At 40.1% G+C, this 23,896-nt stretch overlaps 1 protein-coding gene across 1 annotated transcript in view; it reads right to left on the bottom strand.

Annotated features, from left to right (window-relative positions):
* Window positions 1-23,896, bottom strand: part of AGBL1 (AGBL carboxypeptidase 1) — a 543,682-nt gene that overhangs the window by 273,817 nt on the left and 245,969 nt on the right. Inside the window, exons 20-21 of the mRNA XM_075273295.1 lie at window positions 22,031-22,162; window positions 14,544-14,720 (exon numbers count right to left, since the gene is read on the bottom strand). Coding sequence (XP_075129396.1) covers window positions 14,544-14,720; window positions 22,031-22,162 — 309 coding nt within the window. The remainder of the gene's footprint in view (window positions 1-14,543; window positions 14,721-22,030; window positions 22,163-23,896) is intronic.

Genomic DNA, 23,896 nt, shown 5'->3' with positions numbered 1-23,896 from the left:
TTACAGGAGGAATCCAGCCTCCTGCACACTGTATATACAGCTTACTGAGCTGATCTGAGTCCTGTAGGACCCAGCAGCTCTTGTAAGACTCTGCTCCCTGCGGATCACGTGTCTGCCGGGTCAGAGGGCAGCTGATTTATGGCTGCGTCCATAGCCGTGTATACAGCGCTCATTGAGCGCTGTATACACAGCGATCGAGAAGGCAGGGGAGGTAATAAATCTGCCCTGTCTTCTCTCTAGGAGCTCCGGCTGAAGTTACAGCCGGCTCCTAGTGAAAGCGGCTACACGATCTCTGTGCAGCTGCTGTGTTCTGGTGGACGTACAGGTACGTCCTGGCAGAACTAGACAACCACTTCCCGGACGTATATAGTCTATGGGCGGTCCGGAAGTGGTTAAAAAACAAACAAACAAACAAAACCGCAGTGGAGCCCACTGGCTCTGAACCACTGGACACCCCTGGTGTGAATAAGGTCTGGCAGTTAGCATCACTGCCAGCCCACTACAGCAACCAGGTTTGCTCTGTATAATCGCAGCGGCCTGTGTAGCTCAGAGCAGCCGCTCAAAGGAAACCAGTCTAGACAGAACTTCTGAGCTAGAATGCAAATAAATAATTAGTGTGCATTCAGTGACCAACTGAGGCACACCACAGGGAGCAAACAACTAAAGTTTCAGTAATAAAGAACAAAGAACTAAGAATTTCTCCCTAACCAAATTCTATCTAAACTAGCTAGCCTGAGCGCACACAGTGCGTTTGAGAAATGATACTAGGGCAGCAGGCCAGCTGCCCAAGGCGGAGGTCATTGGTTGACACTAGAGATGAGCGAACAGCCGTTTCGAATAGCAAGCTCCCATAGAAATGAATGGATGTAGCCTGGCTGATTCCATTCATTTCTATGGGAGCATGCAATTCGAAACGGCTGTTTCGAATAGTGTTCGCTCATCTTTAGTTGACACAAGTGTCAGTAATAGCCTGACCACACCCTCCGGCTGCAAAAGGGCTTAAAGGGGTATTCCCATGTACATAATTATTTTTAAATTTGTAGATAATTAAAAGTTAAACATTTTTGCAAATATAAGTAATTAAACATTTTGCAGAGTTTTAAAGATTTTCTCTAAATATCTTGTGGTCACAGTCTGTTGTCTTGTTCGGTTGCCATTGAATACGACCATGAATGCAGGAACTTTCTAAGGTCAGAAAATCAGTCATGATTTCTTTATTGTGGCCGGGATATCTTCTGATACATGTAGTGTCCCTGCCTGATAACCCCGCTACAATAAGAAATCATAGCTGGGTTCCTGACAAGACCCAGACCATAGAAAGTTTCTGCATTGGTGGTCATATCCATGGCATCCGCTCAAGATAACAGACTGTCACCACTAAGAAAGTTAGAGAAAATCTTTAAAACTTTGCAGAATTTCTAATTACTTATATTTGCAAAAATGTTTAACTTTCAATGATCTACAATTATAGATATGATTATGTACATGGGAATACCCCTTTAACCTTTGCTAAGCCAGACTGCAGGCAACAAGGAGGGAGAGACCAGCGGCAAGACGCTACCGCAGAGGGACGGGCTGCGACCCAACACCTCGGCCGTGGCTGCCACACAGTCCTAACACTACCGTGTTTCCCCGAAAATAAGACAGTGTCATATATTAAATTTTGGTCCTAAAGATACGGTATGTCTTATTTTCAGGGAATGTCTTATTTTATTTTTGTGTGCTGTATGAAGAAAAACATTGCAGCCGGCTGAACGCTGTGTGTGATGCTCCGTGTGCACAGGAAAGCCGGCTGCTGCCACTGCTGTGATACCGTATGTTGTATCCAGTGTTCCTGCTTCTGTAGGATGAGCTAGGAGAGTGGACTTCTGGGCGCATACGATGCTTAGTGTATACACAGTGGGCGTCTCCCAGATCATCCTACAGCAGTGGATAAAACGTATCGCAGCAGTGCCAGCAGCCGGCATACCTGTGCACTCGGAACATCACGCACAGTGTTCAGTCGGCTGCAATATTTTTCTTCATACAATCTTTGCGCAGAAATATTATTATTATTGGGGGATGTATTACTTTCAGGGGGTGCCTTATATTAGGCAATTCAACAAAACCTCTGCTATGTCTTACTTTTGGGGGATGACTTATTTTCGGGGAAACGGGGTATGTCTGTAGAGGGTTTAGGTGAGTATTATTTTGTACACTGTATGACATAGAAGACCTTCTTATTTCACAAATCCTCAAATTTTATACTGGACAACTCCACACAATGTAAAGCCCCCTTATTTTTTCCACACAGTATAATGCCCCTTTAGTGGACCACACACACAGTATAATGGATTGGAATAATCCATAAGGTATCAGCTGATTAAAATAAATAAATAATAATAATAATAGTAATAATAATAACTATATTAGTTATATAACTAATATTTCCCATGCCTGCCACTTCAAAATCTGGTAAGTCCTGGAAACTTCATGGGTATTGGTAACTGTTAGAGGATCACTGATGGCATGACAGGGGAGTTCTTGTTGTCTAACCACTTAGATGCTACAGTTGCTATTACCCACAGAGTCTAAGGAGTTGAACAGTAGAGATTGGAGATAGCTCCTATAGTGACCATTGCAATAATGTGTCAGTTCAAGGTTCCCCTGTAACCTACTGCTTACGGCACAGGTGCTTTTTATAAAGGACCAGCCACCAGTGAACAAATTATATGGGGAATCACAAGGAAAGATTCCTTCAAGATTTTATTGATTTTGAAGTTTGTTCAAATTTAAATTTTTGTAAATAAGGTTTTTTTTTGTTTGTTTTGTTTTGTTTTTGCTGTATAATTGAAAGCTCTGCAACTTTCCAAAAATACATTCTATTTCAAGTCCTCAATGTTTTCAAGGTTCTTTTAATCCAAGTGTTTGCCACAATTTCATCTAGTATAGGCAACTTGGGTTTGAGTGGGTTTCCACTGGATGTACTTCAGTTTCCTCCCACACAAAGTCATACTGATAGGGAATTTGATTGTGAGTCCTATATGGGACACTGAATGATGGCAATATCCAAAAAGCGATGCAGGATATATTGACACTAGATAAGTAAGATAAATAAAAATTAAAGGGTTATTCCCATGAACATATTCATATCTAGATTTGTAGACAATTAAAAGTTAAACATTTTTGAAAATATAAGCAATTAAAAATGTTACAGTTTTAAAGATCGTCTCTCACCATCTACGGCTGGGTCACACCTGCACTCAGTCTCCAGAGTTTCCATCCCGAATCTGCTTAAAAAATGCAGAGTGAAAAGTCAAGCAGGACATTTCTCTCCACAAGTTTCTGCCTTTTTTGTGAAGAAACTCGTTGGACCCCTTTATAGCCTATAGGGTTTGCAAGTTTCCTGGGGAAATCGCTTTTTAAAGTAGATTAAGTTTCCTTTCATGGGGTCCCCAAACAAATCCCACAAATGAAACTCGAAACTAGAGTTAGTGGTGACAGTCTGTTTTCTTAATTTGCTGCCCTTGGATATGATTATGAATGCAAGAACTGTCTATGGTCTGGCACTTGCCAGAAACCCAGCCATGGCTTCCTTATAGTGGACAGAGTAAAAGGCAGGGACACTATATGTACAATAAAATAATCCGGCCTCAATAAGGAAATCACAAATGGGTTTCACAGTATAGAAAGCTTTTTCATTCATGGTCGTATTCATTGACAACCAATCATGACAACAGACTGTCACCAATGAGATGAATAGAGAAAATCTTGAAATCTCAGCAAAATTTTTAATTACCGTAAATAAATTTGGAAAAATATTTAACTTTTAGGGTCCATCCACACATAGTTTTTTGGCAAGGATTTTGGTGCTATAAATCCATGTGAAAAAAAAAGGCGCCCATTGACTTCAATGGGTTCCTTTTTCCATTGAAGTCAATGGCATGCTTTTTTTTCCCACAAAGATTTTCAGCGCCACAATGCATGCCAAAAAACTCTGTGTAAATGGGAATACCTCTTGAAGTAAAATATGCTTACAAAGAATCTAATGTAGTTTGAAACAATACTCCTGCCTCATCATTGGTTATGACTGCCACTCTATTCCTTCCCACTACAGCTCATATTTAGGGTTGAGCCGATCTTGAGATTTCAGGATCGTTTTTAAAATCCGATTTCCGATCATTTTCCATTCAAGCCTGATCCCGATCCCAATTCCGATCCCAGTGCAAGTCAATGGGATTTTTTTAATAATCGAAGATCAGATTTTAAAAAACAATCTTATTCACTACACAGCATAGAGTCTAAAAATTGAACGCTTTAATTGTTAGACTCCATGCTGTGTAGTGATTAAAAAAAATCCTCTAGCTACTTAGTCCCCCCTGGTGTCCACTTACATGCACAGAAGCGCTGCCGCTGGTCCGGTCCGTTCTCACTCCTGTTCTCGCCTCGCTGCCCCTGCCTCCTAGGTTAGTGTTACAGACCTAGGATGAAGGCAGGGCTTTTGGCTTAGGAGAGTGTGGGCTGGTACAGGGCGAAGAGACGTGAGTGCTCCCCTCCCAGTACCCGGCCACACACTCCTAAGCCACAAGCCCCACCTTCTTCCTAGGTCTCTAACACTAACCTGGGAGGCGGGAAGAGAAGCGAGAGCAGGGGGACCGGACCAGTGGTAGCGCTTCTGTGCAGGTAAGTGTTATGCCCAGTTCACATATGCTGATGTGTTCCATCCGTAAGAGTCCGCATGAGGACCCCTACGGACGGAACACAAGTGCAACTGCAAGCGCCGTGCAGTAAAAGCACACGAACCCCATTATAGTCTATGGGGCCCGTGCCCTTGAACTGCCCAGCGCTTGCAGTTTCGTTTGTGTTCCGTCCGTAGGGGACCTCATGCGGACTCTTACGGACAGAACTAGAGATGTTAGCTAGTCTCCCATTAGAATGAATGGATGCAGCCGACGTGCAGGGGGTTGAGCAGCCGGACGCCGGCACAGGCTGTGTGCCGGCTGCATCCATTCATTCCTATGAGACCTAGCTAACATTGTTAGCTTTTCCCACAATGCTTGGCCAGTAGCAAAGCATTGTGAGAAATAACCTCCAACCTCAATCCCGCCTAAAAAGATGGGGATTGGAATTGTGATCGCGATTATGAAATTTACTCGATCGTCGATCGGAATCTGACCTTTTCTGATCCCGATCGCTCAACCCTATTCATGTTCTTCAGATAAGCTACTTTGTACAAGCTAACATATATATTTGCATAGATAGATAGATATTTAGATAGATAGATAGATAGATAGACAGACAGAGACAGACAGACAGACAGACAGACAGACAGACAGACAGACAGACAGATAGATAGATAGATAGATAGATAGATAGATAGATAGAAAGTATTGTCCGCAATAGTGTGCTGAGTTTTCTTGCCAACTCCCACATTTAAAATACGGAAAGATTTTACTTTGTATCACAAGTAATCGCACATACCATGCAAGAAATTAAATAAATGTCTCTATTTCAAAGCAAAAGCTTAGTTTATTCCAGCTAGGGCAAGCCTGCCTCTATCATAACTCTTTAGATTTTGATTTAGATTTTGCAGGCTTTACAAATTCTGACTTCTTAGGGTTCAGACTTGAACAGAATAAAATATAGACACATCCCAAAATCTCTCTTCAAACAGAAGGCTCTCAGTCAGAGTCAAGGCCAACAAAGTAAATCTGAGCCCTGATTTGTTTTGACAGCCAGGATTTTCCATTCTGCCTTTCTGCTATTAGGTTTGATCTTTTCAAAATTGACTTCATCTAAGACACAGATAAATCAAGAGACATGAGATGCAAAGTGGCAGCATAGTCTATTGTTTCAACCCATTGTAAAGCATCAGTGTATTATAGACTGTTGTATATCACAAAGCTGGAATACTCGGGCACTGCAAGTTAGCCAAAAATGCTTACCTGACATGAAGATTTCCTCCTTGAACTAGGTATTATTTAATATTTCCACAAAATCCTCTACTTGCTATATTAATTTCTTTTACAAATGGCTACCATAAAAGCGCAGCTGTTTGCCTTAAATCATACATTAAATCTCTTTCTCAGGCACGATAAAGATAGAAGTATTACTGTACATCCTCAGTAGACATCAGCCAGATGAAAATTTATGAAATAATGTGCCTATAGACACAAGTGGGTGGAATAATACAAAACACATGGACAGAACTCGTGGTTTGATATATGGCACCAAAAAGCTACACCTTACCCAAATATAACCCTTAAGTTCTGAATACTGAAAGTTCAAACTCATAAGTTTTACATTAATCCCATCATTAAAAGTTTTCTCCGGAGCCAGAGTCATCACCAAATATTGGGAAATCTCTTTAATATCTACGAGAGTTTAGCAAATACTCAAGAAAGTACACACCTTGGACTTTCAGTAACTCGAGTTTGTCTCCAATTTCTCATCTAATAATTTTAATATACTAATAAGATGCGTTAGTAAAACCCTTGATAGGTAGCAGTGTAGTAGTGAAACTCCTCCTAAAGTTATCATGAGGTAAATCTCAGTTTTGCTGGGAATCCCAGTACAGCAGCTCTTGTTTGCAGTGGACACTTTATAGTTAGTTTCCAGTTATACAACTCGCCCTGGGTCTACAAAGCCTCTAACTGTCTAGTGCAAGTGAGCTCTTCCCCCTGCTGTGAGAAAGAATTTTCTTACTGATCTCCTGGTTCTGACTGCTGGCTATTTCTCTTGGTTTACCCCCTTTAGTGTTTGTCTTGAATTGACTTTGACTTCTTGGAATTGACATTTTGGACTTGACTCTACTCTGACACTCATTTTGGCTATTATTTACTCTTCTGGTATGACCTTGGCTAATTTGCTACTTCCTTTGCCCTACTATGGGTAACTGGTTTTGTTCTTTATTTTGCTAGTACATCTGTTGTCTGACACTTCTTGGTTTCATGAACTGGGTCCAAAGTAGCTAAGTCCATCCAGCCTTGCAAAAATCATGGGTGCCTTAGATATCACACTGCAAAATAGTGTTGGACAACTGGTAGCAGTTTACCAGCAGAATTCACATAGGAGACAGCAACCCTGGCACACGCCACAGACACGATTTCTTCAGCGGTGCTCTAGGTCTGCCGAACGACTCTGGAGAAAATCACGTTCACCTGCAGATTTCCTCCACTTCAAATTTATGCTTAAAACATATAGTTCTGCCCTTTACCTTGCCAAACAAGACTATTTCACTGCCCTCATCTCTTCTCTCTGCAGCAACCCTAAAAGGCTTTTTGAAACTTTTCACTCTTTACTCACACCAAAGGTGCAGACGCCATTCACAGACCTTAGTGCCGATGACCTTGCCACTTATTTCCATGATAAAATTGATAAGATCCGTCAGGAAATTACTGCCCAAGCCCCAGGTGGCATTGATCCCCTCACCAACCGCACTTTAGCCTGTCCATTCTCATCTTTTGAACCTGTTACAGAAGAGGAAGTCTCCCAACTACTTTCTTCATCTCGCCCTACAACCTGCAGCAGTGACCCCTTCCCCTCACACCTTCTCCAATCTCTGTCCCCTGCTGTCACGACTTACCTTACTAAAATATTTAATCTCTCTCTCTCTTCTGGAATCTTCCCATCCTCCTTCAAGCATGCTGTTATAACTCCGCTATTGAAAAAGCCCTCCCTGGACCCATCCTGTGCTGCTAACTATCGACCCGTCTCTAACCTCCCCTTCATCTCTAAACTCTTGGAACGCCTGGACTATTCTCGTTTAATCCGCTATCTCTCTGCTAACTTTCTGCTTGACCCCTTACAATCTGGTTTCCGCGCTCTGCACTCTACTGAAACGGCTCTCACAAAAGTCTCCAATGATCTCCTAATGGCTAAATCCAATGGTGACTTCTCTCTTCTTATTCTTCTGGACCTCTCTGCAACTTTTGACACTGTTGACCATCAACTCCTCCTCACTATGCTCCGCTCAGTTGGCCTCAATGACACTGCGCTCTCCTGGTTCTCCTCTTATCTCTCAGACCGCACTTTCAGTGTATCATTTGCGGGCTCTGTTTCCTCCCTTCTTTCCCTTGCTGTTGGGGTTCCTCAGGGCTCGGTCCTAGGCCCCCTGCTCTTTTCTCTCTACACAGCCCCCATTGGACAAACCATCACCATATTTGGCTTCAGGTACCATCTTTATGCTGATGACACCCAATTATACACACCTTCCCGGGACATCACCCCTGCACTCATACAGAACACTAGCAACTGTCTGAAATATCATGTCCTCACTCTATCTGAAACTAAATCGCTCCAAGACTGAACTACTACTGTTTCCGCCATCTAATAGATCTGTCCCTGATATATCCATTGCAGTCTCAGGCCTTACTATAACTCCTAGGCAGCAGGCCGCTGCCTTGGGGTCACGTTTGACGCAGATCTTTCCTTCACCCCTCATATTGAATCACTCGCACCTTCATGTCACCTCCACCTCAAAAACATCTCTAGAATACACCCTTTCCTTACCAGAGATACACTAAAGACACTTATTGTCTCTCTGATTCATTCTCGCCTTGACTACTGTAACTCCTTACTTATCGGTCTTCCCCTCACTAAACTCTCCCCTCTACAATCTATTCTGAATGCAGCGGCCAGGCTCATCTATCAGGCTAGACGCTACAGCGATGCCTCTGGTCTGTGCCAGTCACTACATTGGCTGCCTATTCATTATAGAATAAAATATAAAGTTATCACCCTCATCCACAAGGCTCTCCATAATGCTGCACCTCCCTACATTTCCTCCCTCATCTCTGTCTATCGCCCAACCCGTGTTCTCCATTCACTTAATGACCTAACACTTACATCCTCTATTATTAGAACCTCCCACGCTCGTATACAAGACTTCTCCCGAGTTGCCCCACTTCTCTGGAATGCTCTACCCCGGACAATCAGATTCGGACAAATCCCAATTTCTACAGCTTCAAACGCAAACTAAAGACGCATCTTTTCAGACAAGCCTATCACAATATGTAACGTAAACCCTTAACCCTCCTCTGTCCCCGCTCTCACATTTCCCCACATGATATGATGTCATCTCATGCTAACTTCATAGGTCCAAGCTCCATCCACATGTTAAAGGACACGACTGTCGACGGCTCATAAAGTCTTATGTTTATGCAATGACAGTCACCTCTATTACAAAAGGGTCTGAGCTCTGCTACCTCTTGTGTCACCCCCTCTACCTCATAGATTGTAAGCTCTTGCGAGCAGGGCCCTCAGTCCCATTGTGTGAAATGATTTTCTTTGTAATGTATCTTTCTGTCTGTATTTGAGCCCTACAAATTGTATAAATAAAATGTATTATTATTATTACTATTATTATTATTATTATTATTATTATTATTATTATAGGATACTACAAGGTATACTCCTTCCTGCGAGTGGCAAACTGCAACTCCTTACAGTTGGTACATTTGGCACATCTAGAAGTCTAAAACGTCTGTCTTGACATGTTACTCCATTTTCCAACCCCTTGCTAAAGTTAGCTTATATTCATTTTTGCAAGTCTTGAAAAAGTCAAAATTGATAAATCAGTTGTAGATAGAACTAAAAAAGTTGACTCCATCTGCTTTCTCAGCCACCCTTTAAAAGTTGCATGAATAGTGTAAAAATGCAAAATGTCACAATGTTTTGCACAAATAATCGTATTCATAAACCTCTAATTTGCAACAATTTAACGTTAGAATTCTAGTGTGCAGACACAATGGGTTTTATACCTATCATATGATATCTGTACTAGTCATCTTCTTTAAGTACCAATCACTAGAAAAGGATCCCAAGTCTGAATGAGCAGTAGTCATATAGGCCTCTTGATGCAAAATTCAATAGGACTGATAGAAATAGCCGGGTACAGGACTTTATAAGTGTTTCTGCAGTCTCAACATGTAGTGTAGTTTCTCACTAGCTATGCTTAAGAAGAAAAGAAAACGTGAAATATCAAAATATTTTTTCCTGTAATGAATTGTGTATTACACCTCTGGAGCCCTTGTTTCTACACTATCAGAAAATAATTATCCACGAGCCAGACAAATAACATGCTCAAGTCATAGTACAACAGTTGGATATTGACATGCTTTTCCATTAAAGATATTGTGAATTCAATGGCTTGTGCTCCAAAGGGAGAAGTAGACTTTGTTTTATTGCTCCAGTGCCCTTCATGGGATTGCTGGCATTGAATAAAACCAGTTGAGATAAACCACAGATGTCACATTAAGGCATGTATTTCAACTCTGTAAACGTGTAGATATTTATTTTAATAAATAATGCATTTAATGCATTACCTTCTAAGTGATCCTTGTAAAATGTTATTAAGCACTACTCAAAGGTCACAGCTTGCAAATGTGCCCTCCACTGCAAACTGATGCGGAAAATATTATTGATATTTAGGGTACAGTGGGTTAGAAGTTAGTGACTGAGGTATAATAAGCTGTTCTTTACACCCTGTAATTATTGAGATTAAAGGAATGGAGTGACTGCACACTGTAATATGGATAGAAAGGAACCTTGCTGTGCACCGTAAGCAATGTCTTTGAAACCTTCCCAGGCTATTGTATATTCAGTCATCATTTTCAATTACCACAACTAGATCTAACTACTTACTTACTAATAAAACATAAAGATCAATCCACATGATATTTAGGGATAACGTTTGATAGAACTTTATTAGAAAGTACTGGTTATCTATCTATCTAAGAAGTGGAAAAAATGGCAGCTGCTAGTTTGGCTTTGCACCCAGTTTGTATGCTGTGCTGCTTCTGCATTTTTTTCTATTATCTATCTATCTATCTATCTATCTATCTATCTATCTATCTATCTATCTATCAATCATCTATCTTCAGTATATACTGTACAGTGTGATTAAAAAAGAAGAACGAAGAGAATGTAACACAAATTTATTAACATGAAAAGACACACTACCTGCCGAAGTTTTATCTATAGATTACAATTTTTTTATATGATTTCCACTGGTGACATGACAGATGTCTAGATGGTAGGCCAGTGCTGTCCAGATGCACACCAGCATATTCTCAGATATAAACCTCACTGTTTCAGTGATGCTTTGACTCAGGTTGTTCAGACCCTGTGGTTGAGGGGCAGTGGCATAACTAAAGTCTTGTGGGCCCGATGTAAACTTTTGTCCAGAGCCGCCTACCCACTCCCTGCTGTAAATTATTGATAGTGATCATTACAGGTGCTGCAGAGGTATCTCAGATACTTGAAAGGGATACAACTATAGTACCCACAGCTTTGGTTATCAAGAATATAGTGAGTGAGCAACACCTGGTTATGTATACTGTAATGGGAGCTGTGTTCTGTGGGAAACAGCTGATATGCAGGGCCCTAACAGTCTAAGAGATGGAAGAGTCCAGTGGCGGCCCTAGGGCCCTTGCTGATCAACTGTTTGAAGATACTGTGGTGCTTTTGCAAGCACTGTGCCCCTTTGACGATTTACATTGCACAGCATCAGTTTTATAATCACCATGTGATGTTATTACTACCTGTAGTAATAGTGCATGGCCCCAGACTGTATAATATGCTCAACAATGGCTCCAAATTATAATATGCTCCACAGTGGTCCCCACACAGTATCATATGCTCCACAGTAGCCCCCTTACAATATAATATGCTCCACAGTGGCCCCCACACAGTATAATATGCTCCATAGAAGCATCCACACAGTATAATATGCTCTGCAGTCAACTGCATACAGTATAATATGCTCCATAGTGGGACCACACAGTATTATATTCTCCATACTGGTCCCACACAGTACAATATGTTCCATAGTGGCCCTCCAACAGTATTTTATGCTCTACAGTAGCCCTCACACATAATTAAATACTCTCAAGAGCCCCACTGAAGTAAGTTCTGTTATTAGCACAGGCCCCAGAATATAATAAGTAGAGGCCAGGGGAAGTGAAGTAAAGACCCTGGGCATCTTTGCTCCATCAGGCTCTCTTCACCATATTGTTTGGTCCTCTTCTACCTGCAACTGAGTTAAACGTGCCCCAGACGTCACTGGTGAGGCCTATGGTTGGGCTTCAGCAGTCATGTGGGGCATGCTGACCTCATTACATTGATTACAGGATGGAAGAGACCTTAAGAGGATGCCTTAAGAGGACCTTAAGAGCAGCCCAGAAGAGGGAGTAAAAAGTATTTCTTATTTTTAGTCATCTCCTTTGGACTGGCATCTATTAGAAAGTGGCCTGGTGACATTAACAATATGTCTAGTTGCAGACTGTTAGGTTTTTTTTTTAATGACAAGGTGGAATACTATAGCTGTGCTGCTGGTTGAAAGTTGGTCTGGTGAAGCAAATCACTTCTAAATGCTTTCATTCTTGTATCCTCTTGATAAATACTGTAAATCTACATCTTGAACCATGCTTTGTTTTAATACGTACATTTACCTTTGCACATTTTCTAACCCCAAAATTGGTAAATTTCAACATACTACTCTACTAGTCACAGAAGCAGAATTTATGTGGATTATAAGCAATTTTCTATAGTTTTGAGGGGTGTGCCATTAGGAAATGCCACTTACTTGCTAAGAACAAAAAAGATATCAAACAAGTTCAGGAACAATCTCAAGTAACAGAATCTCTTTATACCTTTACTTTTTGTGCCAAAATTCATGTTTAAGGGGTGCTAAAAAAAAGCAGTATACACTACTTGCCTTGTACCATGTGTATTATGTGGTTTAGATACTTTTTGTGATTTTTTTGACACAGGCAGCAAAGTGACTGTTTATAATGTACCAAAAAATTGATTCCAAATTTTTCTACAAAGTAAGCCAACCAAAAGGTGGTGTAAAGTGAGCCAACAGGATCTAAAAATACACCAAATTTATGATATAGTATGAGCCACGTCTTGGACTAAATTTATACGGTCTAAATATTAACCAGGATTAGAACATTAGTCCCAGTATCCGTACAGTATATCAAGACTATATATTCCAGTAAATCATTATGCATGGCTAAGATATATCGACTGTGGTTTAGAGTGTTAAATAATTTAAGATTCCTACAAGAGACTTTATTTCCAGTGGATAAGACACTCATAGATGGGACTCTTCACAGTAGAATTAATCAAAATAAGATATAACAATTCAGTAAGTCTAAAGTAGGGTGTTTACTAGAATATGAAGCACATCCACTCCAGAAAAACACAGTGTGAAGTGATACTCATCTTAAAAAAGATACATATCAGGGATGAATACTGTATACCTCCTGCTACCCAGTCAGAGATCAAGAACATTTCTTATACAAGAATATTTCTTCAACAAAGCCCTACTCCGCTGTTAATGATAAAAGCACTGCTGGCATATTCAGGATTAAAGGACAACTATAAGCTCCATGCACCAACACGTTTGGATGTGTTTATGAATAGCATACACAATATACTTGGACGCTGTTATATGCCCATTGAACACATTGATTTGACTGCACAGACTCGATCATATCTTTGGTTTATGTATCATCATGGAAATGTTCAAAAATATCGCACTTGATATATATTCATTGTAATAACAGACCAAACACTCTACAGAGAGCAAATGTTTCTAATCCAATCAGTATGTCGATACTTGTATACAGCAGTTGTGTTGCGTATTCGGGAGCTGACTGTGGAGCAGATTGATTTTTATTCCACTCTCAGCTCATCTGCTTAGCAAGTGTTAAGGGTACATACCCACAGTGCAGTTTGGTGCACTGGAAAAAAAAAACTGCATCAGTTGTGCAAATACAGATGGAACACGTTCAATAAAGTGTTTCACCTGTATAATAAAGAAACTGCACCAGAGGCTGCATCAAAACTGCATGCAGGGTTTTTTTTTTGTTGTTGTTTTTTTTTTTTTTTTTTTTTGCAATTTAACTTTACCATGTGCATACACACTAGAGGTTACCACAGCAATAATGTTATAAGTCCACCACCAAAATCTCTTCTAATTCCCTTGCTATTGTAGGGGCTATTAGTGGAATAGTGAACATAAATTTTGTTTGAAAGTAAAAATCTGCTGGTAAGAAATTGAACCCATATGCAAAAAAGCTAACCAATGAATTTGGCCAGATAGAGCACCCCTTAAATCCTGTGTGAATCAAGTGATCTACAGGGTCCTAACAATATAAGAGATTTAAGAGACCAGTGGGGGTCCTGGAGCCCTTGGTGTGATCAATTGTTTGAAGATACTGTGCTGCTTTTGCAAGCACAGTGTACCCTACACTATTTACATTGCACAGCATCAGTTCTATAAGTTTTATAATCACCGTGTGATATTATTACAGCCTATAGTAATAATGCATGGTCCCATACAGTATAATATGCTCAACAATGGCTCCACAAAGTATAATATGCTCCACAGTGGTCTCCATAGAGTATTATTATGCTCCACAGTGTCCGGCACACAGTATACTATGCTCCACAGTGTCCCGCACATAGTGTAATATGTTCCACAGTGGCCCCATTACAGTATACCTGTACCTTACAATAAGCCTATGGTTGCCATCCAACGCTGACCCAGTTACCTTGTAAGGCCCTTGATTGAATCCACAGTAGGTGCTCTCCATTGTGTAGCTTCTCAAAACTCGAATGTCATGCCATACCACAACTCGGGCAGTTGATGCTCTTGCTTTTTCCACTAAAAAGCTGCTGTGGGACATCGAGAACGCAGGAGCGATCTTATCAAGAATTTTCGGTAAAGTCTAAATGAGATATTGACAAAAGAAATATACATTTATAAAATTAAATTCAATATTAATATTTTTATCAACATATATTTTAATGAGATTGGAAAAAATAGTACACAACAAGCAATATACAATAAAACAATTGCATAATAAAAGAGATACATATGGAAAACCAAAGTCAATAGCAGAAATGATATATAACCTTACAGACACATCGAATGCTATTTGAGCGATATATCAAATGTCAGGGCCAATGTAGAGCCATAATATTGAGCAAGGTATAAAATAAAATAGGAAACATAAGAACATAAAACAGGAAATGTCCCATTAAATAAACATAGGGAAAAGAAAGAGAAGGGAAATAGTGGGAAGGGGGGAAGTGGAGAAGGGCTGGGCGAAGGAAGTGAATAGAGGGAGGTGTGTAAGGTAGAGTCACACCATATTAGGAGGGTAGGGTATTTATACAATATTTAGAAGAGGACCATTTTTCCCAGTAAGACCTCATTTTAGTGTGGGTACCATGTAAGGGGCAATCATAATTTATATAAAGTAATAATAAATTGACCTTGTGAATCAACTCCAAAGTTAATGGAGCTGAAGGTTTCTTCCAGTAAGAGGCTATGAAAGACTGGCAGGTGTTAGACAGTGGAAAAGAATCATCTGGTCATGTGGTGATACATTGAGAGATTAACATCCAGCAAGGCTAATTCAGGGGTCGGAGAGACCGGATATTGAAACCTCTGATAAAATTTGACATATTTTGGCCCAAAAGGAAATAATGATAGAGCAACCCCAGAAAATAAAAAAATAGATCCCTCAGAGGAACGGCGCAGGATAGGAGGGAATACATTGTTCCTACAATATTGTACACATCCCGATATATCAGAGTAATAAAATATAGGCAAGGGTGACCACGCTTCTCCAAGGTCTTGCTTGGCATTTGATAGATAGGTGAGTGTCACAGGTGCATATAATTGCACCAGAATATGCTGAGTATGGATGGCAGCATTGACCAATGATGACACCAAGTCGATTGGTTAAACTGGTAGGTATTGGGGTGACCCAATATGGCTGGTCAGTCAGCGCACTGACTGACCAGCCATATTGGGACACCCCAACACATCCCAATATATGGGTTGCCGCTTCAGAGGTCTAACTGGCATGCACATTTGGTTGAGGGAGTTCAGGACGACTGAGGAAGACAGTTATTATCAGCTCTCAGATATAGACTGGACTTATACATGGCTGTGTTACACTGTTGTGACCGGGTGATATTAGTGTGAATTTTGTTTTTGTTTTGGCCTTATACTTTTTTGTTTTTTTTCTGTATATCTTATATAATTTTTCAATATACTAGTGAACACTAATGAAGTTTTATATTTTGTATCAATGTCTCCCACCAGCTTTTTTCAGTGAATATAGTGAATTTATGGAGATTAGTCATCCTTTCTGATCAGTAAATATTGGATTGAAAGTAGAGCGCCATGACAAGAGCATGGGCCTTACCAACAATGCCAAATTTGTTGAGAATTGCACTATGGAATCCCCAATGTATGCATCCACTGAGAGGAGCAGAGAAGGCATTTGACAGCGCCCAACAAAGTCAATAATATTAATAAACTGGCATGTGCCATCCACAAACATCCTATTTTTAACAAACCAACTTGATGCACCAGGTACAGGAGAAGGAGGGGTGAAAGGGAATGCAAGAATTGTAGCAATAAATATCTGGTTGGTATTCAGTGGGCTGGAACTGGGCTGGAATTTTTACAGTCTGTCAGGCTTAGGAAGGGTGATGATAGTAGCCTGGAGCATTTCAGTTAGGATGGAACCTGAATGATGTACACCATTTAAGTAGAGAAACCGGATGGGGGGCTGAACTGTACGCTATAGTCATTAGAGAGACTCTCAAGACCAGAGGATTTATTTAATTTCAATGAAAGGCTTCATGAATTTCTTAGGCAGAAAACCGCAATACTAACCACAAATATAATTGAAAAACATTGAATGATCCACTCTGTTGGTTGAGTAGTAGATGAATAATTTTTAAGGTTATATACAAAGCATTGTGTAGATATCAGCAATGGATTCAGCAATATATTGTGGGTTGAAAATAAGTTCCTGTTATTTGGAGAAGAGATAGGGTATACACATTTTTCAAGACTGCTTAAATTGTGAAGATAAAAAGATTCAGCTCTATTATTATGCTTATATGATTTGGCTTTTTGAGTAAAGCAGCCTCGTATTTATAGGTCTAGTTGGTGGAGCTGGCGTTGTAATTGGCTAATATGTTTTGCTCTTTGAGGGCATACAGTGGTTTTGTTTAAGTTGGATAAATTAAAACTATCTTGTGTTAGCCTGATCCGCTGAGCGTTCTGTTTCTTTTTGTCTTTAGCTGCAACACTAATGAAGTGGCCTTTGATAAAGGCCTTGTGGGCACACCATAAAGTAACAGAAGAGACATCAGGGGACTTGTTAATAAAGACATATTCCTGAAGGATTTGAGTATGTGTTGTTAAGTATTTGGAAGAGTTTAAAATAAAGTAGTTCAGTCTCCAAGGTGAAAAAGGAGGCTTCAGAAATGGAGGCATGGTCAGTCCATATAATGCAACCTATAGGAGAAGACATGATTTTGTCAAATAAGAGCCAGTCTACAAAAAAACATGTCAACTTGAGATTAAGACTGATGAGCATTAGAGAAGGTGAAGTCCTTTTCAGTTAAATGCTAGTATCTCCACATTTCCATCAGTTCCTCCCTGCATTTCTAGTTTACAAAAATGCATCTGGCTTTAGGAATCAAGATTCTTGCCATACCATGGGGCGTTTGTATGGACTATTAAGCCCTTTGATTTTAAGTGAAGTAACTGATGATACCGTGATATCGGACTGCAGTGGGGGAAATTTTCACAACTACAGCGACATCATGGACCTTGTCCAGGACCAATATAGCATGAGAAAATTGTGATCAGGGTGCTCAGATGAACCAGTCATTAGAATGCTTGAGTGGTCTTCTAATTCTATGACTATGTTTGAACATCTCAATTTGATCATATAGATTGCTGCTCATGTCCACCAGACTATTATGGGCTTAAGGGAACTTCCCCTTTTTGTCCTCAAGATGGGATGTTCTATCTCCCATGGCGAAAGCAGCATGGAAAGATTGTTGTAGAGATGCATTAACAACGACTTAAGCTTATGTTCAGAGACAGGTTTATCAGAGACCTCAAAAGTGATCTCTGTGCATGGTAGTAATGGTAGGCCCCAAGAGGGCAATGGCTGTTGTGAGATGGTGCTTACCTGGGATTTAGACACTAGAGACATGGTGACTGAATGGGAAACCTAGCGAAGTTGTATTAGGTGAGTGATCCATGACGGAGGCATGATGTGTTTAGAGACATGGTGGATATGGTTTTAACCAAAAAAAAACCTGCTGCTGGAGTTGGTTTAAGCTGGTTTAAGGTCCCGATAGTGGCAGAGCAGTAAAATTAGCGTATGTGCTTGTGGCCACTCCCCCCAATATTAATATATTAACAAGCTTTGCTGATAAAAGTTAATAGGTCTCTCATATTGGGAGGAAGTTCAGTGCTGCAGAAAACCGTCTTCCATTTTTGTGTGCTGTGCTAGGAGCTGCAGTAGACTTGAGATATAATCCACAGCAGTTTCTGGTATAACTTGTAGTAAATTTCCTGAGCTGTGGGAGAACACTCTCCCGCCAATGCACCGTCTGTCCAATTTTTCATATAAGCAGTGAATGCAACAAATAACATCAAAAAGTTGCATATTAGCATAAGAAATTGCAACTTTGTAACGCAAGAATACTGGCCTGGATATGATTGAATACAAAGCCACTATGGTTCAAAATTAACTGATAAATTACTTTTCTATGACTAATGTCTGAGTTTTAATCAGATACAAAAAAATATCGAACATCCCAAGCGGTCCAGTGAAAGTGTTCTTTATTAAACACAGTACATTATATCCAGAACACCAGCATTGATGCAAACAGCTCCACTATTCTAGCCTTTAAGGCTTTGTCTGAAGCATGTAGCTGTTTACATCGATGCTGGTATTCTGGATATAATGGACTGTATTTAATAAAGAACAATTTCACTGGTCCACATGGAATGTTGGATATGGTTTTGTTCCTGTTTATTCAAGACTGGTCCTCCGGGTCCTCAGTGCACCAGAAGTCCAGGATGTTCTTATTGTATAGCGGTGAACTGACGTTTTCCATTATTTGTGATTTTTATAGTTATAGGAAAATGTCCAAAAATACACATTGTAATAGAGAATCAATGTGTGAACAATTTGGAATTTGTCCACATAAGATTCTAACTAAAATGCAGAAACAAATCGGGGTGAGCTGCAGCATCATACTCAGCCAAATATAAATATAGCGACTCTTATTCCTGGCCCCCACATAGTATAACATAGTATAACACCCCATTTAGACATACTATAATGTCCCAAAGTTACCTTCACACTGTATAATATCCAATAGCGGCCCCTCCTCACAGTATAATGTCTCATAGAGGCCCCTATACACATTATAATGTAACAACATAACCTCTCCACAAAATATAATGTCATATAGCAGACCTTCCACACAGTATAATGTTCCATAGCAGCCCCTCCACAAAGAATTATGTCTCATAGTGGACCCTCCATACAGTATTATGTCCCTAGACAGTGTTATGTTCCATAGTAGCCTCCACACTGTATAATGTCTCACAGTGGCAGATCTACACAGTATTATGTCCCATTGTGGCCGCAATGGTGTTCATTGCAAATATTGCAAAAATTTAATGTCCAGCAGAGCCCACAGTTTTAGGGCTACACCACTCACAAACTATTGTTATACTCTGGGGTCTTTTCAGCTCCATAGTGAGCAAAATCACGGCCGCAAAATAGCGCCGCGTCTACGTGCCACATCACGCGGCACTTTACTCCGTGTGAACTCACCCTAAGACGTCTCCCGAAAATAAGACGGGTCCTATATTTAGGATGAGAATTTAATATAAGACACTGTCTTATTTTTGGGGAAACACAATAATATATGGCTTTACATATACAGTCCTATGAAAAAGTTTGGGCACCCCTATTAATTGTAATAATTTTTAGTTCTAAATATTTTGGTGTTTGCAGCAGCCATTTCAGTTTGACATATCTAATAACTGATGGACACAGTAATATTTCAAGATTGAAATGAGGTTTATTGTACTAACAGAAAATGTGCAATATGCATTAAACCAAAATTTGACCAGTGCAAAAGTATGGGCACCTCAACAGAAAAGTGACATTAATATTTAGTAGATCCTCCTTTTGCAGAGATAACAGCCTCTAGTCGCTTCCTGTAGCTTTTAATCAGTTCCTGGATCCTGGATAAAGGTATTTTGGACCATTCCTCTTTACAAAACAATTCAAGTTCAGTTAAGTTTGATGGTCACCGAGCATGGACAACCTGCTCTCAAATGATCTGAAAACAAAGATTGTTCAACATAGTTGTTCAGGGGAAGGATACAAAAAGTTGTCTCAGAGATTTAACCTGTCAGTTTCCACTGTGTTGAACATAATAAGGAAATGGAAGACCACAGGGACAGTTCTTGTTAAGCCCAGAAGTGGCAGGCCAAGAAAAATATCAGAAAGGCAGAGAAGAAGAATGGTGAGAACAGTCAAGGACAATCCACAGACCACCTCCAAAGAGCTGCAGCATCATCTTGCTGCAGATGGTGTCACTGTGCATCGGTCAACAATACAGAACACTTTGCACAAGGAGAAGCTGTATGGGAGAGTGATGAGAAAGAAGCCGTTTCTGCAAGCACGCCAAAAACAGAGTCGCCTGAGGTATGCAAAAGCACATTTGGACAAGGCAGCTTCATTTTGGAAGAAGGTCCTGTGGACTGATGAAACAAAGATTGAGTTGTTTGGTCATATAAAAATGTGTTATGCATGGTGTCCAAAAAAAAGCATTCCAAGAAAAACACTTGCTACCCACTGTAAAATTTGGTGGAGGTTCCATCATGCTTTGGGGCTGTGTGGCCAATGCTGGCACCGGGAATCTTGTTAAAGTTGAGAGTCGCATGGATTCCACTCAGTATCAGCAGATTCTTGAGAATAATGTTCAAGAATCAGTGACGAAGTTGAAGTTACGCCAGGGATGGATATTTCAGCAAGGCAATGATCCAAAACACCGCTCCAAATCGACTCAGGCATTCATGCAGAGGAACAATGTTCTGGAAAGGCCATCCCAGTCCCCAGACCTGAATATCATTGGACATCTGTGGGATGATTTGAAGCGGGCTGTCCATGCTCGGCGACCATCAAACTTAACTGAACTTGAATTGTTTTGTAAAGAGGAATGATCCAAAATACCTTCATCCAGGATCCAGGAACTGATTTAAAGCTACAGGAAGCGACTAGAGGCTGTTATCTTTGCAAAAGGAGGATCTACTAAATATTAATGTCACTTTTCTGTTGAGGTGCCCATACTTTTGCACCAGTCAAATTTTGGTTTAATGCATATTGCACATTTTCTGTTAGTACAATAAACCTCATTTCAATCCTGAAATATTACTGTGTCCATCAGTTATTAGATATATCAAACTGAAATGGCTGTTGCAAACACCAAAATATTTAGAACTAAAAATGATTAAGATTAATAGGGGTGCCCAAACTTTTTCATAGGACTGTACTTCCGTATATTTCTCTTTCTGTAGCACCTATATCATTCACAACACTTTATAGATATTATCATCAGTCTCTGTCCCAAGTAGGGCTTACAATCCTTATCCTACAATCCTAATGGAGCGCCAGCATGACTGCTGTAGGGGAGGTGGGAGGAAAGGTATCCTAATTACCTTCCCCATCTTTGTAGCAGCGCTGATGCTGCTGTTCGTCCTGGCAGTGAAAGTGGTGGGTGGAACTAAGCGTGGCTTCCAGCGGTTGCACCGGAGAGCTTCACTTTGTGGGCATTGCAGCCGGCTGGATGCTGTGCACTGTGCTCCGTGTGCACAGGAAAGCTGGCTGCTTCCTCTGCCTCTTGGATGAGCTGGGAGAGTGAACTTCCCGCAGCATATGCACAGTGGGCATCTTCCAGCTCATCCTCCAGCAGCCAGAACAGTGGATACAACAGCAGAGGCAGTGATTTTTGGGAATGCCTTATTTTCGGGGAGTGCCTTATATTATGCAATTCAACAAAAAAAAAAGCATGCCTTACCATCGGGGGGTTCCCTATTTTCGGGGAAACACGGTATGTACACTCCATATCACTAGCATTAGTATATCTCAATAGACTACAATGCTCACATAATGAATGACATACATACCCTGTATCCAACATCCTCCATGAGGATAGAAGAATCCACTACACAACCAGCTTGCCACAAGGTCTCCTTTATGCTGCATCCATAGAAAAACACATTCTTTCTTTGCGAATGGCCATGATAATCACAGAAAACCTGCAGACAAAGATAACATTTAAATACTACGCACACTACTACAGCTTTTATCTGCATCCTTCATGTTTATGTTGCTTTATTTTTGTAGAGAACAATTGTGAATTGGAACATTCAAGTTTTCTTTTCTTTATAATTCAATTCATTTTTTCCTCTTTTATTCAATTATAGGCTGCCTGTTTTTATGTCCTACAGCCATCATTTAATACACTGTCACTGAAGGGCAGAGGTTTCATCGCTGTAGGCAAGAGCTGCAGGGTTGACCTGACAGCCAGGTAATGGCACGGCAATAACTCTTTATTAAAAATATCACAAACTAATAAACTTTGCACATTAAAGAGCAGATACTATTAAATAATCATTAATGGAAATTCATCAACCACCTCTTCATGAAGTGAGAAGCTATTATTTCAGCTACACTTATATTTCAATTACATCTTTTAGTCTTAATATAATAATCCTCTCCTTGGCCCAGTACTGGAGGTTTTCTTTTTTTTTCTTATGATGAATTTCTTTAGGAAAAAAAAGTAACTTGAACAAAAAAGAAAGTAGTAATACTCTAGAGAGATATAAAGTCAAGTCCGTCTATGCTGTGTTCTCCACAAACCACAGTGCAGAGAACATTTTTTCCACAATAAAGCATACTTGACTACCAAAGAGATGACTGTCTACAAAGGTGAGGAAGAAACAAGGAAAATGACATCATTATGACATTGTATCAATAATATAAGGCCTGGTTCACATCTGCATTCAGTATTCCATTCGGGGAGTCCGCATGGGTACCCCCCAAATGAAAATCGGGAATGCATTAAAAAGCGGTGAGCAATGAAAGCATACGGACCCCATAAACTATAATGGAGTCCATGTGTTTTCTGCGCGGTGTCCACACAAATTATGCGGTTTCTTTGCCAACCGCTTTTTAATGCGCTTGGTATTCCATTCAGGGGGTCCCTAAGTGGATTCCTCCAACAGTAAGAACAGCAAGGCTATGGAACTCTCTGCCCCAGGTGATGGTGGATTCATTAAACAAGTTCAAAGAGGGCCTGGATGCCTTTCTTGAAGAGAAAAATATAACAAGTTATGGACTCTAGATTTTAAAGACACATTGATCCAGGGTTTTTATACTGACTGATTGGAATCAGGAAGGAATTTTTTCCCTGGATTGGGACAATTGGCATGAGCCTCATGAGGTTTTTTGCCTTCCCCTGGATCAACACTGTAGGGATTGTAGGGTTATAGGTTGGACTTGATGGACTGATGTCTTTATCCAACCTCATTTACTATGTAACTATGTTATACTACTATGTTAACTATGCAGATGTGAACCAAGCCTAACAGTTCCTTCCAAAATATAATATATTATTGTAACATGTTAGCAAATCCCTCCACAACCTGCAAGTCCAATCACAACCACTGGGTGACCACATTTAGGCACATTTAGTACAGTATAAACAGCAAACTTATCTTGTAATCTTGTACCACACAAGATGTATTCATGTATTCAGTTAAGAAGATAGATAAGAAACACCACATGTGTAACTAAAGACATTTACCAGCAAAAAAAAAAAGTATATATATATATATATATATATATATATATATATATATATATATATATATACACACACACACACACACACACAGTACAGACCAAATGTTTGGACACACCTTCTCATTCAAGGAGTTTTCTGTGTTTTCATGACTATGTAAATTGTAGATTCACACTGAAGGCATCAC

Source organism: Leptodactylus fuscus, chromosome 5 (genome assembly GCF_031893055.1).
Source record: "Leptodactylus fuscus isolate aLepFus1 chromosome 5, aLepFus1.hap2, whole genome shotgun sequence".
In the NCBI taxonomy this organism is placed as follows: Eukaryota; Metazoa; Chordata; class Amphibia; order Anura; family Leptodactylidae; genus Leptodactylus; species Leptodactylus fuscus.
The sequence above is the reverse complement of the archived record's forward strand: the minus strand, read 5'-3'. Positions and strand labels throughout refer to the sequence as shown.